Source organism: Neoarius graeffei, chromosome 9 (assembly GCF_027579695.1).
Source record: "Neoarius graeffei isolate fNeoGra1 chromosome 9, fNeoGra1.pri, whole genome shotgun sequence".
NCBI classification, from domain to species: Eukaryota; Metazoa; Chordata; class Actinopteri; order Siluriformes; family Ariidae; genus Neoarius; species Neoarius graeffei.
The window spans coordinates 57,723,747-57,740,066 of record NC_083577.1 but is presented as its reverse complement, the minus strand read 5'-3'; the positions used below and the strand labels follow the sequence as shown (position 1 = coordinate 57,740,066).

General features: G+C 41.0%; 1 protein-coding gene across 2 annotated transcripts in view; it reads right to left on the bottom strand.

Annotated features, from left to right (window-relative positions):
- gtf2f2b (general transcription factor IIF, polypeptide 2b) overlaps positions 1–16,320 on the bottom strand; it is a 51,056-nt gene that overhangs the window by 1,351 nt on the left and 33,385 nt on the right. For both annotated transcript variants that reach the window (XM_060929914.1, XM_060929915.1), the window contains 3 exons: positions 1,843–1,924; positions 1,651–1,750; positions 1,431–1,574 (listed from right to left, as the gene is read on the bottom strand). In XM_060929914.1, coding sequence (XP_060785897.1) covers positions 1,431–1,574; positions 1,651–1,750; positions 1,843–1,924 — 326 coding nt within the window. The remainder of the gene's footprint in view (positions 1–1,430; positions 1,575–1,650; positions 1,751–1,842; positions 1,925–16,320) is intronic.

Sequence of the window (16,320 nt, the reverse complement as noted above, 5' to 3'; positions counted from 1 at the left end):
AGAGCAGTACAAAGCCAACCTGAGGAGAAACTGTGCTCTAATCATGGCGCACTGCATTATAATACAAGGATCCAGAGCAACTCTCTCAGTGCCTTTTAATATCAAGCCATATTTGTTACAAATACTAATATGAATTGATATTACAACATTCTGAACATCTACAAGGTGCTCAGTAGCTCAGGAGCAGTAAAGCCTAGAGTGGTGGATTAGGATTCCAATTAAATTAGTGCTTCAGTATTTTAGAAATGTATGCATCAGCCTTGTGATAGGGCGGCACAGTAGTGTAGTGGTTAGCGCTGTCGCCTCACAGCAAGAAGGTCCTGGGTTCGAGCCCCATGGCCGGCGAGGGCCTTTCTGTGCGGAGTTTGCATGTTCTCCCCGTGTCCGCGTGGGTTTCCTCCGGGTGCTCCGGTTTCCCCCACAGTCCAAAGACATGCAGGTTAGGTTAACTGGTGACTCTAAATTGACCGTAGGTGTGAATGTGAATGGTTGTCTGTGTCTATGTGTCAGCCCTGTGATGACCTGGCGACTTGTCCAGGGTGTACCCCGCCTTTCGCCCATAGTCAGCTGGGATAGGCTCCAGCTTGCCTGCGACCCTGTAGAAGGATAAAGCGGCTAGAGATAATGAGATGAATGAGATGAGCCTTGTGATAGACTGCCATCGCATCCAGGGTGTACTCCCAACATTCTCCAGATCCACCTCAGCCCTGACCAGAATAAAGCAGTCACTGAAGATGAATAAATGATTGTATTGGATTCTACTGTTAAAGCTTTAGATATCATTGTGATCCTTCAAAATACAGCACTCGCAAGTTACTGTGCTTTAATACTGAGCTACAAACAAAATAAAACCAATTATGCGCATTAAACCAGCACAGGAAGGGTAAATTGGATTCGGAAATTTGGACCTCTCATGCATAAAATCAAAACAAGCATCTTATCCAGAGGTCATGTTCAGAAACCAATTAAATCCCTGCTCTGCATTACAAAACCCAGAACTATTTTAAGACACATTTTTAAACTCCCTGCACCAACCACTGGCTCACATCCATTTACAGAGCTGTGGGGTTTGCAAGGCACAGAGGTACAAGCCTGTGGGGTGTAAATCTATTGATACAGAATATGCATGTACACAGCTCATCATCGACTGCTTACATTACAAATGATTCTTTCTCTTTCATCTCTTCTGTGATGAAGTCTTTCGGAAATTATGTAAGGATTCAATCCCATTACACTGTCAAATTTATGTCCTGGAGGGAGCTTAATTTCTCCTGCATTACATTTAATTTGTATTTAGTTGCAGCATAAAAAGTAGAATATTACATTGACTGACTGAATACTGGAGTCTGACACCAAGTATATAATCATTATTTTTGAACATATTGGTTGGGCCACATGAGTCTGGCTGACTCAAGAACATTGTGACTCACCACAGGTTGCTTAGTGATCTCCACCAAGTCCTTAATGTTGTAATACTGGTGTTTCTCGAAAGCAGAGAAGAGCATTTCCAGAACTTTCTGCTTGTCAGCCCTGGCTCTCTTTCCTTCCTCTTTCTTTTTCTTCTCATATTCCACCTGTAAGTAGAGAACCCATGTAAGTACGTGCAAAACACAGATAAACACAAAGACAAAACTACAGAAGCACACCTACATTATAGGTGTGGTTAGACACAGGTTTGTAATTGGTGGTAATTGCTTTCTCCAGCTGCTGGGACAACCGGAGTGGCTTCATCGATTCCTTAATCTGTAGCCTGCAAACAATATGCTTAAGTTACTACCAATTTAAACTTTGCAGGTTTGAAGACTGAATACTAGTTGTCTAAACACCACTGGATATCCTCACTTCTTTAACTTCATGTAACTCTCATTGACTGCAGGCCTGCATTCAGCACGTTGTACCACCATGCCTTCAAGTGTAATCTGGTCTTTGAAGCAGAAAAAAAAAATCATCATTATTCATTAACGCGTGTTAAACATACAATAAATCCATTATGACTTGTATAAACAAACCCCAAACATTATATATTTAACGTTTTATATTGTTTTTTAAAAAAAGCCCTTTTCAACATCTATTTGTACCATGAATGTGTAGTGCCACTGGATAAAATTAGCAAGAGAAGTGCCGAATAATTCTTTTCAGAAACAAGTACCCTCAAATGTAGTGTTGGCATACAACCCCTTTTCAAAATTCAACTTGACATTTGCAATCTTGTGATTCAGACAGGTACTTTTTATGCTTCAATACTTGTGTTTTGTTGTTTTATTAATAGTGTTCTGACAAACCAGTGATACATTTAATCTACTGAGCCTCAATGAACTCTGCATAGAAAGCCATTATATTCCTCAGCAGGTACATCACTTGACATTTGTGTTGGGGAGGGGGGATGAGCCATCAGCATGACTGGGTGAGGGGGCACAAGGGCATGCATCCCCCTTACGGGTAAAAAAAAAAAAAAAAAAAACCTCAACCTCAATGTCTGTCATTACTTTTACAGTAAAGCACATAAGGCCCTGTAGTAGATGTCATCACAATTTCTTTTTAGCACAGATCTACGAATATAAAGTGTTATCCATCAGTTTACAACAGTTACAGAGCAATGGCTTTGTGACTTAGAATCTCTCCTTTATTAAAGTCATTTGTCCTAAGAATGTTACTCATTTACACAGACAACAGATTTGTTCAGTTTTAGTTGGTTCAAATCAGAATAAGTGTAACTTACAAGGGGCAACAAAACAGACATTTACTTATCAGCATAAATCTGCAACATCCCTTCATAAAATGACCCCAAAAAAGTCTCAACTGAAAGCTACAGTAGAACCCATTTAAAAAAAAAAAAAAAAAACTATTAACCTCCATCAAACCTGCTCCTTTTAGCCTGCTGCTGGTCTCCCTTTCCTCTCTCTCTCTCTCTCTCTCTCAGCACTTGCTGGCATTAAGCATTAAAACAATTAAAACTCTGATAATCTGAAACAAGCACGAATCATTAAATTCTGTATACGAGATTGAACTGGAAATGTTTTCTCACCAGACCGGGCTTACACAGAGCTGCTGATGCTGAAGAATTTTTGTATATCCGTCAAATAACCAAGGAAACTCAGGATTTGCAGCTTCAAATGAGAGGTTACTTGGGATCACAACTGTTACCACACAAGACACAAAAATCTCACATTATCTAGCAAGTTAACTTTTCTTTAGCAATAGGCTAATAAACAACCGCAAATAAGATTTTGGGTGGCACGGTGGTGTAGTGGTTAGCACTGCCGCCTCACAGCAAAAAGGTTCTGGGTTCAAGCCCAGTGGCCAACGGGGGGCCTTTCTGTGCGGAGTTTGTATGTTCTCCCCATGCCTGTGTGGGTTTCCTCCGGGTGCTCCGGTTTCCCCCACAGTCCAAAGACATGCAAGTTAGGTTAATTGGTGGCACTAAATTGACCGCGAGTGTGAATAGTCTCTGTGTCAGCCCTGCGATGACCTGTCGACTTGTCCAGGGTGTACCCCGCCTCTTGCCTGTAGTCAGCTGGGATAGGCTCCAGCTTGCCCGCAACCCTGCACAGGATAAGCGGCTACAGATAATGGATGGAAGGAAATTAGATTTTATTTTCAGTGTTTATTAGGCTATATATTGCCACAAATCAAATGTTAGGTAGGCATTTTAAGTACTTACTATTGAAGCTTACAGTGGTGCTTGAAAGTTTGTGAACCCTTTAGAATTTTCTATATTTCTGCATAAATATGGCCTAAAACATCAGATTTTCACACAAGTCCTAAAAGTAGATAAAGAGAACCTAGTTACACAAATGAGACAAAAATATTATACTTGGTCATTTATTTATTGAGGAAAATGATCCAATATTACATATCTATGAGTGGCAAAAGTATGTGAACCTTTGCTTTCAGTATCTGGTGTGACCCCCTTGTGCAGCAATAACCGCAACTAAACGTTTCCGGTAACTGTTGTTCAGTCCTGCACACCAGCTTGGGGGAATGTTAGCCCATTCCTCCAGAGAGAACAGCTTCAACTCTGGAATGTTGGTGGGTTTCCTCACATGAACTGCTCGCTTCAGGTCCTTCCACAACATTTCCATTGGATTAAGGTCAGGACTTTGACTTGGCCATTCCAAAACATTAACTTTGTTCTTCTTTAACCATTCTTTGGTAGAATGACTTGTGTGCTTAGGGTCGTTGTCTTGCTGCATGACCCACCTTCTTTTGAGATTCAGTTCATGGACAGATGTCCTGACATTTTCCTTTAGAATTCGCTGGTATAATTCAGAATTCATTGTTCCATCAATGATGGCAAGCAGTCCTGGCCCAGATGCAACAAAACAGGCCCAAACCATGATACTACTACCACCACCATGTTTCACAGATGGGATAAGGTTCTTATGCTGGAATGCAGGGTTTTCCTTTCTCCACACATAACGCTTCTCATTTAAACCAAAAGGTTCCATTTTGGTCTCATCTGTCCACAAACATTTTTCCAATAGCTTTCTGGCTTGTCCACGTGATCTTTAGCAAACTGCAGACAAGCAGCAATGTTCTTTTTGGAGAGCAGTGGCTTTCTCCTTGCAACCCTGCCATGCACACCATTGTTGTTCAGTGTTCTCCTGATGGTAGACTCATGAGCATTAGCCAGTGTGAGAGAGGCCTTCAGTTGCTTAGAAGTTACCCTGGGGTCCTTTGTGACCTCGCCGACTATTACACGCCTTGCTCTTGGAGTGATCTTTGTTGGTTGACCACTCCTGGGGAGGGTAACAATGGTCTTGAATTTCCTCCATTTGTACACAATCTGTGACTGTGGATTGGTGGAGTCCAAACTCTTTAGAGATGGTTTTGTAACCTTTTCCAGCCTGATGAGCATCAACAATGCTTTTTCTGAGGTCCTCAGAAACCTCCTTTGTTCGTGCCATGATGCACTTCCACAAACACGCAGTGTTTCCGCTATGTACAATTGGCTGCGACGGGCCGCCGCACCTTGATTTTTGCCGCCGCACCTTCAGGAATTCCTGAAGGGGGGCCGTGGCCCAGGTAACTTTTTTAAAATTATTTTTGAAAATTATTTAAAAAATAGGCTAAACCAGTATTTTTTGACGTTGAGCAGACTCGAGCCTGGCATGAACCGCTCCGACGCGCTATAATGACACCAATCTATCACCAGCCAATCAGGAGACTTAATCAAACGCATCCCCCGCCCACCAATCTATCACCAGCCAATCAGAAGACTTAATCAAACGCCTCTCCCACCCACTTGTGTCCGCGTCTGAGACGTTGAATTTTCACAGAAGGAGGGAAGTTGTTGACTGAGGTAAGACTGTGTGATAAATTAAACGAACGAATAAGAGAGGAATTTCAACATATAGGGCTTAAGTTTGTTACCGTTAAATAAGCATTGCTTGTACAGTAGCATTATGTCGTTACAACGTTGACCCACTTTTAACGTGCCGAGTACCGACTGTAGCCGGTAACAAATGCTAATTAGCTTGCTGTCAAAAGTGCAAAGACCTTAAATTGCTCTGTGTAAATTAGAAAATGGCGCAACTTCCTCTGTAGCCGTCAACTCAACTTGTCTTGAGTTTTGAGCCAATCACAACAGGGCAGCACTGTGGCCTGAGGTAAAACATGATAGTTTAAGTTTCTTTAAATTACAAAAATGAGTAACCCAATGACTGTCTCATATACTCTTCATATACTCATACTGTTTAAGTAATGCAATAAAACTAATCTTTAAAAGTGGAATTTACTCAAACTGTTTGCACAGAATGAACTTTGGGGTTAACAATGTAATAGTGTTGCAGTGTTCTGCAAATTTGCAATTTAATATTTCAGATCTTGAGACATGAAAGTGCCATTTTAAAAAATAAAAGGTCAGAAATGTTTTCTTTGTCGTCTATTTAGTTCATTTTATTTCCTCAATAATTTTCCTTGATAGAGAAATTGGTCTGGGCGCTTATGGGTTAATCAGTAGCCTGCATGCTAGTATATGTTCCATTTACAGTCAAACATTTTGATGTGCTCCAGGCTCAATTTTGATTCATCAAAAATCTGCGTAGTAGTACAGTCTGAAGATGCTCTTGCACATTCGGTGTCAATTGAACAAAAATTATGGGAGGATATAGGTTTAATAAGTTTTACAATTTTTGAAGTGAGTGATGGATTGATAAGTTTAGATGTGTTCAATATTTTCTTATCTTCAGACATAATATTGTAGATGTTTCTTTACCTGCTTGATAGTTTTGACCGGGACTCCAATCTTCCTCAGAAGAGTCATTAGTCCTTAAATTAAATTCATTATAGACATGAACTTAAAATCATTGTTTTATTTTATGGCCTCGGTGCCCTGGCTTTTGGCCTTCGTGCCCTCGGCATCAGCAGAGCGTTCGTTTTCCACACTTCGTCGACTGAAATCATACCTCCGATCCACAATGACACAAAAGAGACTGAATGACTTGATGAACTGCCATATTCACCGTGACATTCTGGAACAAACTGACATGACAGCCATCGCAAAGGAGTTCGTGCAGGCCAATGACAGACGCAGGCAGGCCTTTGGGAAGTTTTAAGGGTAAGTCATTGGTTACTTCTATTAGCACCGCCGAGTGCACTGCTTCCTCTGTTTTCAATGTTTCTATACTGCATTGGTACTGATACAAGCAAGTTGTTTGAGTTAGCCTACTACCGAGGTGCTTTTGTTGTGTACTGTTGGCTGTTTTAGCATTTTATTCCGCGCAGTTATGTGCTGGCATGTTGTGGGCTAAAGTCATGACCGATGGATTAATCTATGTATAGCCTTCTGTGCTGTTGGCTGTTTTTATCCTCGTACTGGAGTGGGACATCTGAGCGCAGGTCTTGCCACCGCACCTTCAAACATTTTCTAGGGGAAACACTGAACACGTGTTGTGAAGATCAGACTTTGATAGATCCCTGTTCTTGAAATAAAACAGGGTGCCCACCCACACCTGATTGTCATCCCATTGATTGAAAACACCTGACTAATTTCACCTTCAAATTAACTGCTAATCCTAGAGGTTCACATACTTTTGCCACTCACAAATATGTAATATTGGATAATTTTCCTCAATAAATAAATGACCAAGTGTAATATGTTTGTCTCATTTGTTTAACTGGGTTCTCTTTATCTACTTTTAGGACTTGTATGAAAATCTGATGTTTTAGATCATATTTATGCAGAAATATAGAAAATTCTAAAGAGTTCACAAACTTTCAAGCACCACTGTATCTATATCCCACATGAGCCACGATAAAACGCAAGTGTCCCTTCTTTATAGAGCGTGTGATACAAAAATGAAAAAGATAATGTTGCAAATCTCTCAGTGCTCTGAATGCAAAATCTGTGCATTAACATTTCCAGTCTCAACAGGCTCTTTTTTTGAAGGTGTATCTATGGTAATTCTGTGTTGTTTGTGGTGATTGTTCCAGTGAGCCGGTGAAAGGTTAATTTTCTCTGTCTTAATGTTGATGGATCATTTTCTTTAACAGTAAAAACAAATCAGGATTAGATTTTTTTTGAATAACTAATTATATCAAATATTTTAGAGATTTTACACTTCCAAGGCACATTTCTTTGGGTGGGGGGTTCTAGAGCAAGTTTTGCGAGGGCTAAATCCTCCCCAAAATATGCCTAGTGATGCCCATGCTCCTCAGCTCTTTGCTGCCTGCATTTCTTTTTAATTAATAAAGATGGCCGATTATCCAACCTCTACAGACCCTGTATAGTTCCCCTGACTGCAAGAATATGTATACGCGCACGCGCGTGCGCACAAAAAAAAAACAAAAAAAACCTCCCACCCACACAAATCTATATATTTAGTTTTTTCACTTTAGTCTCCCCATTCCAGTTTTATACTGCATAATGGCTCTTGTAAAGCACTTTGACTGAAAAGCGGCATATAAATACATTTTACTGACTTAACATGCAAGCATTCTTTTCTTTGTGCGAAACCCTTATCTACAGCACTGCGTGGTCCACACATCTGTGGTCTTGTGATTAAATGCCTTGATGTTTGATAAAAGTAAGTGTTCACGTATCAAACAATACCACTAAAGGTCATGGTTTTGAAGGCTCTCTGGTCTAACAGAAAACCTTTTAACAGCATCACAATTTCACCCACAAAATCCATCACCGGTCTTGCACACAATTATTAGCAATTACTGACTGACGAGTGCAGGAGTACTTGTTGGAGTGACTTAATAAATACACCCACTTCTATTTTGAAGCATCCATTTGCCTCACAGTAACACACCGCACAAGAGGCCATGCGATTTGGATTTGGGGAAAAAAAAAATGTTACACAAGAATGATCATAGAAACAATATCCAAAAAACCTCCAGTTATGTAGCAGGAGGCATTCACATCCACGCTGAATAGAGTTGGGGGTGGTGTGGGCTGCGAGCTGCCAAACCACTGCCGAGATGTTGGCAAGGTTAGAGGTCAATCTTCCACCCCCTCACAGGTTACCATCCGCTCTGCTCTGCCTGGGCTCAAAACAATCAAACATCTTGAGCCACACACACACACACACCAACCTGTATGCACCAGTGCCTTGAATCTCCAGACTTCTCGGTTCATTTGCATATGACTGCAGAAGATGAACATTTCAGAGCAACCTGAAGCATCTTCCCATCAGCCAATTCAGCCATCATGAACAGACATTGCTTCAGCTGTCTTTTTGTACAATGTATCACATACAGAGCTTTGTGATAAATTTTTCAGTGGGTTATTTATGCCTTCCAATTAATCTGAGAAACAATTTCTCACTTTGGGTTGCTTTTGGCACCCACTTTTAACTGTGAATATTGCTCTCTTGGGTTTCAATCTCAAACTCAGTAGATGCTGAGGAGAAGGCGGGGTGTCAACCATACTTTTCCATATAGAACTGGAAATATGAAGAGGGTTTAGGAAAGAAATACTGTTGTGAAACACCACAGGCATCTGAGCGGTCTCAGTTGGAAAAGGTGGAGGCAATCTTGATCATCTGTGTGACATTTTCTTTAGAATGTCTTCTCTTGTTGCCACCCACCACCTCCATGTTATGCAATGACGGTCAACTGTAATTTGCAGCTTCAAATGGCAAATGTCTCATGTAAAAGTCTTTCCTCCAACAACTGCCAATCAAGTGATTTAACCAACACCTCAGCAAACTATGAATAATTTAACAGCATTACCATTTATTAAAAAAAAAATAAAAATACTGGCACAGCAAATGATGACTGTCCTATAATTATCATCAATTACCCTTAAAAACCATTTAAAATTAGAGTGACATCTGGTCATGTGTGTACTCCGTTTTAAGAGAACTTTAGCTGAAATTTTTCACATTTTCATTTGTAACTCAATGGGTCATCACGTTCATATGTATGATCTGCATTGTGAAATCTATCACAATACACAGTAATTCGATAACATTTCCCCCCCCCCCGATTACTGCTAAAGGCCCACAACAGGGGCTTTCAAGGCCGGGGACACACAGCAGTGCAGTGTTGCTAGGTCAGAACTGAGAAGAGGCATCAGAGATGCCAAAGCAGCCTAGAGGAGGAGGATTGAGGGCCACTTTGATAACGCAGATCCCCGTCGGGCATGGCAGGGTATACGCCACATCACAACACAAGGCAACACCACCAACCTGACCACCAGCAGCAGTGCATCACTGGCAGAGCAACTCAACCACTTCTTTGGTCGTCATGAGAGAGACAGCATAAGGACCATCACGACCACTGCTCCAGCCACAGGCATGAGCTGCCTCATCATACAGTTTGCAGATGTCACACATACTCCGTAACAAACATACAGAAAGCAGCTGACAGCTGGCCTGGATGGTCTCCTAGGACGGGTCCTCAAAGTCTGTGCTGTGGAATTAACTGAGGGATTTACAACCAGAACGTCAAGGACGTAGTAGCTCATCTGGTCTGGCATCAAAACAACCATGACTATCAAACAGAACTGAAATGTGACAAATGTAGGAGAGGACAAACCTCCACAACAAATTGTTTACAACAGAAAAATCAACAAAGGACTAAATTGTGTTCCCCAAGGGAAGATCTATCCAAAACATCAATCAGAACTGAATTCACACAATAAATGAGAGAGGAGATACAGTTCTAGTCAGAAGAAAATTTGTTAAGTTGACCCAATTACTAATTTGTTAGCAAAAAAATTGACAATACAATGACCAAGTTTTGTGCACAAGGTCTAGTTCTTTCAAATAAAACAATCAGAACTGAAATCCATTGAGAACTGAGGGAGGAGACATGATTTAACTAAAAATAAAAGTTGGAAACAAAGTTGGAAACAAATTATTTACAACAAGAAAAAAATCAACAAACAACCAAGTTTTGTCCCCAGAGGGAAGATCTACCAAAAACATCGATCAGAACTGAAATCGGGTGAGAACTGCGAGAGGAGATACACTTCTAATGAGAAGTCCCAAAATTCGTGAAGTTGACCTAATTAGCAGTTTGTTAGCAAAAATTTGACGATACAATGACCAAGCGTTGTACAGAATGACTAGTTCTTTCGAACAAAACAATCAGAACTGAATCAGTTCACATACACAGGGTTTCGTCTAAACGGGGGAACAGGGGCGCTGCGCCCTCTTACTCTCGGCGTGCGCCCCCTTACCGACTCCGTGAAAACATCCCAGCAACACTACGTGACAATGTGTCTGATCATCAAATACGTTATAATTGCTCCAAAAATATTCCAATCATAGTAGATACACCACCAGACGGTGCAAAAACAATCCGAATTGGCGTTTTCCAGACTGAGGCGCCATGTTGTTTAGTTGTTTACTTGTCGTGGCTGCTCTCGCGAGATTTAACATGGGTTACATACAAGGTCAGCTGACTTGTAGAGCGAGATTTCTCGAGACTGAATGACCTTTCACCCACCGGCGCAGGAGCTTTTGACAGAAGTAGTTGCGAGTTGTTTTTGTTGACACTTGTCATCCCGCGGCACGAAGCGGAAGAAAGCCAAAGACTGTCCGGGGCAGAAGATGATTACTTCTTTCTTTTTCAATGTTGACAGACAATTTGTTACAATTTCCCTCTCAGATAGCTAGCCTCAGAATGTCCCATTGGAGCATTTTTCAAAGGCTTTGCACGGCGGGGGGGGGGGGGGGGGGGGGGGGGACAACCGGCACCATCTCCCCCCCTGCTTCACTCCCTCGCCATGGTGAGCGCCCTCATACTAAATTTTTCTAGAAAAAACCCTGCATACAGAACCAACAGATCAACGGATGGCGCCCTCCCCACTGTACTGCACCACCTAGAACAACAAGGAGCATGTGCACGATTGTGGTTTGTGGATTACTACTCTGCATTTAACACAATCCTCCCCAGCAGACTGGTCCACAAGATGTCTGACCTAGGCCTCAATCATAATATCTGCCTGTGGATACTGGACTTTTTAAGTCACCAGCCACAATCAGACAGGATGGGTCCTCACCGCTTCTCCACTCTCTCACTCAGCACAGGAGCCCCACAGGGCTGAGCTCTTTCCTGTACACACATGACTGCATACCAATCACACAAACACCATTTTAAAGTGGGTCTGATCATTGGAGATGAATCTGCCTACAGAGAGGAGGTTCAGGGGCTGACAGACTGATGTGCTGAGAACAACTTCGCTCTGAATACCAAAAAGACCAAGGAGCTGATAATTGATTTCAGAAGACATCAGGATGTTCACCTGTCACTGAGCATAAATGGAGAAGAGGTAGACAGAGTCTCTAGTTTCAGATTCCTGGGTACACACATCAGAGGACCTTACACGGACATATAACACACACTGCCTTATTAAGAAAGCATAACAAAGAGACACTATTTACAGAAAACTCTCAGGAAAATCAACCTGGTCCAATAGCTGTTGATGTCCTTCTACTGCTGTACCACTGAGACTTTCCTCACACACGGCATCTTGACATGGTATGGTAACAGCTCTGTAACATAAGAAGGGACTGCAAAGAGTCAAAGACTGCACACACAAAATAAAATAAAAAATTAACAACCATCAACAAGCAATTGCCTGCTCTTGAGAACATGTACACATCCCACTGCTTGCAGAGAACACACTGCATTCTAAAGGACTCATCCCACCCTGCCCATCAGCTGTTTAAATGTCTGCCCTCAGGCAAACATTACAGATCAATCAAAGCACGCACCACAAGATTCAAAAACAGTTTCTATCCCAAATATATCACCACACTCAACTCTGCTCTGAAGTCTTTCTCACACACAACAAATCAATAAGGTCAAGCTACCCACATTTTGTGCAATATTTATACTTAGATAAATCACCATAATATATTACCAAGTGCAATATCCTTCACAAGCACTTAGTTTCACTGTGCTTAAGCACGTGATGTGAATGTCTGTACATTTGTAAATCTTTCATGTTTGTAGATTTTGTCTGCATCTTTGTAAATCCTTATGTCTGAACATCTTTCATGTTCGTAAATCTTGAATCTTTTATGTATATATCTGAGGACCATTTTGTAAGGCAGTGCACTGAATTTTGTTGTGCATCTTACACAATGACAAAGCAATCTTGACAGCAGTAATTAAAACATAGCTCAGATAAGCTGTTACTCATAGATCAAAATGTCACAAATTTAATATACAGAATATGCAAAGTAAAGAGTATGAATTTAACATTTACTGTGAAAGTCAGCATCAAGTGTCTCTCCACATTAAGCAGGTCTATCTTACTAGTGGTTTCAAAAAGGCTTTCTGTAAACATGAGTTAATTAACACATGGTCACATGGGCTGTACATTACTGTTAAACCATCAGACCTTTCCTAAGAGCTGGATACTGATGCAGTGCCTTAGAACTGCCTGAAAACTAAGGCTACATCCACACGACAACGGCAACGAGATTTTATTAATATATATTTTATATATATACAGTGGGGCAAAAAAGTATTTAGCCAGCCACCAATTGTGCAAGTTCTCCCACTTAAAAAGATGAGAGAGGCCTGTAGTTTTCATCATAGGTACACTTCAACTATGAGAGACAGTATGGGGGAAAAGAATCCAGGAAATTACATTGTAGGATTTTAATGAATTAATTGGTAAATTCCTCGGTAAAATAAGTATTTGGTCACCTACAAACAAGCACAATTTCTGGCTCTCACAGACCTGTAACATCTTCTTTAAGAGGCTCCTCTGTCCTCCACTCGTTACCTGTATTAATGGCACCTGTTTGAACTCGTTATCAGTATAAAAGACACCTGTCCACAATCTCAAACAGTCACACTCCAAACTCCACTATGGCCAAGACCAAAGAGCTGTCAAAGGACACCAGAAACAAAATTGTAGACCTGCACCAGGCTGGGAAGACTGAATCTGCACAGCTTGGTGTGAAGAAATCAACTGTGAGAGCAATTATTAGAAAATGGAAGACATACAAGACCATTGATAATCTCCCTCGATCTGGGGCTCCACGCAAGATCTCACCCCATGGGGTCAAAATGACCACAAAAACGGTGAGCAAAAATCCCAGAACCACACGGGGGGACCTAGTGAATGACCTGCAGAGAGCTGGGACCAAAGTAACAAAGGCTACCATCAGTAACACACTACGCCGCCAGGGACTCAAATCCTGCAGTGCCAGACGTGTCCCCCTGCTTAAGCCAGTACATGTCCAGGCCCGTCTGAAGTTTGCTAGAGAGCATTTGGATGATCCAGAAGAGGATTGGGAGAATGTCATATGGTCAGATGAAACCAAAATAGAACTTTTTGGTAAAAACTCAACTTGTCGTGTTTGGAGGAGAAAGAATGCTGAGTTGCATCCAAAGAACACCATACCTACTGTGAAGCATGGGGGTGGAAACATCATACTTTGGGGCTGTTTTTCTGCAAAGGGACCAGGACGACTGATCCGTGTAAAGGAAAGAATGAATGGGGCCATGTATCGTGAGATTTTGAGTGAAAACCTCCTTCCATCAGCAAGGGCATTGAAGATGAAACGTGGCTGGGTCTTTCAGCATGACAATGATCCCAAACACACTGCCCGGGCAATGAAGGAGTGGCTTCGTAAGAAGCATTTCAAGGTCCTGGAGTGGCCTAGCCAGTCTCCAGATCTCAACCCCATAGAAAATCTTTGGAGGGAGTTGAAAGTCCATGTTGCCCAGCGACAGCCCCAAAACATCACTGCTCTAGAGGAGATCTGCATGGAGGAATGGGCCAAAATACCAGCAACAGTGTGTGAAAACCTTGTGAAGACTTACAGAAAACTTTTGACCTCTGTCATTGCCAACAAAGGGTATATAAGAAAGTACTGAGATTAACTTTTGTTATTGACCAAATACTTATTTCCCACCATAATTTGCAAATAAATTCTTTAAAAATCAGACAATGTGATTTTCTGGATTTTTTTTTCTCATTTTGTCTCTCATAGTTGAGGTATACCTATGATGAAAATTACAGGCCTCTCTCATCTTTTTAAGTGGGATAATTTGCACAATTGGTGACTGACTAAATACTTTTTTGCCCCACTGTGTGTATGTATATATATATATATATATATATATATATATATATATATATCGCGTCCACATGGGCAACGGATCAGTAAAATATCAGGTACATATGGCAACGCAACGCTTGCTGAAAACGATGCAATACACATGCCACACCTCTACGTGCGCTGTAAGACAGTCCCATCGGAGACACCAGAACAATAGAAGAAGTAGGATGCATGCGCATGAACCCCTTCTTCTACCCGGCGTGAAGCACTCTCAGGAACAAACACACAACAACAAGAAGATGGCTGCGACTACGCGAGGAAATCGTGCCTTCTGTGTGTACAAATTAGTTTTATTAGTGTGCATAGTTTTATATAACTTAATTTTCTTATTGTGTGTGAACATTTTGAAAAGCATTTTTATATAATTTATATAACATTGTGTGAACATTTTGAAAAGCATTTTTATATAATTTATATAACTTATATTGTGTGTGAACATTTTGAAAAGCAGTCTTATCCAATAAAAAAAAGAAATTCAAGAAATGGTTCAGTTATTTGTTTATTTAAAAGAAAAGCTGTATACAAAAGTGAATGCAATGCAGTGGTTCATACAAAACAGCGAGAGTGCTGCTTGTTCTAGTCATGTGGTTGTGACGTCATCGTAAACAAATCCGTTCTACTCATCCAGACGACTTCGCAACGGCGCCGTTGCCAGATTTTTCCACTCTGGAACCCGTTCTCAAAAAATATCGTTTTGGGGCACCCAAAACGCCGGTGCCGTGTGGACGCCAGGCCGAAACGATAAACAATTTTATCAGATTCACCTGAATCCGTTGCCGTGTGGACAGCCTCTAAGTAGATGTGGAACACAAATGTACTGTTAACGGGTGGGGAACAATTCATCTAGGGACTAAAGGAAGCAAGTAGAATCTAGTCCTTGTAACTAATTTGGGGGGGACACACCAAAAAAAAAAAAAACCACCCAAAAACTTAAAATATGCTTCAAAACGGAAGGAAGCTATGGAAAAGAAAAAAAAAAAAAAAAAACATTTGACCTTGCTGTTTGGATCAATTCCAAACATCTAAAAAAGTTCATCTGCTGGTTACAATGATAAGTCAACCACTTACTCTTGAAATACCGGGCAGTTGAACAGATGGGCAGGCAACCTGAAAACAATCCCTCCACAACTCAGTGGCAGAGGCATAAAGGTTAAAAATGTATGGATACTAGGGTTTTGTAAAACCCACACCCACCCGACCTGTTACGAGAGCCATCCTACAACACCACACAACCCACAAAATATGCATTAATCAACCACCCATAAACCATCAACTTTAGCCAAACAGTGATGCTTTAGCACTTTTTGAACTGCCCAAACCCGAGAAATATTTTTTTCTAGAAAGCTTGCCATCAACTTGGGTATCACTACTAGGTGTGTAACAATATACATATTTTCAGGTTTGATAAAATTTTTTGCTTGAAATAAAATATATTAATCTGAAAGAACTTTATTTACACTACACAAACTGATCTGGTTGTGTAAAATTTAAATATATAAAACTGAAAATATAATCTATAAAATAGAAGCCTTTATTTTGTCACATACATTGAAGTACAGTGAAATTTTTTTCCTCGTATATCCCAGTTGATTAGGAAGTTAGGAACAGATATGATATGTTAGCCTTAGAGCAGAGAGGGTTAAGGCCGTGCTCAAGGTGGTAGTGCATGGCAGTGGTTTTAAATAGTGGTTTTATTTAACTAAAATGAAGGGTGGCATGGTGGTGTAGTGGTTAGCACTGTTGCCTCACAGCAAGAAGGTTCTGGGTTCAAGCCCAGTGG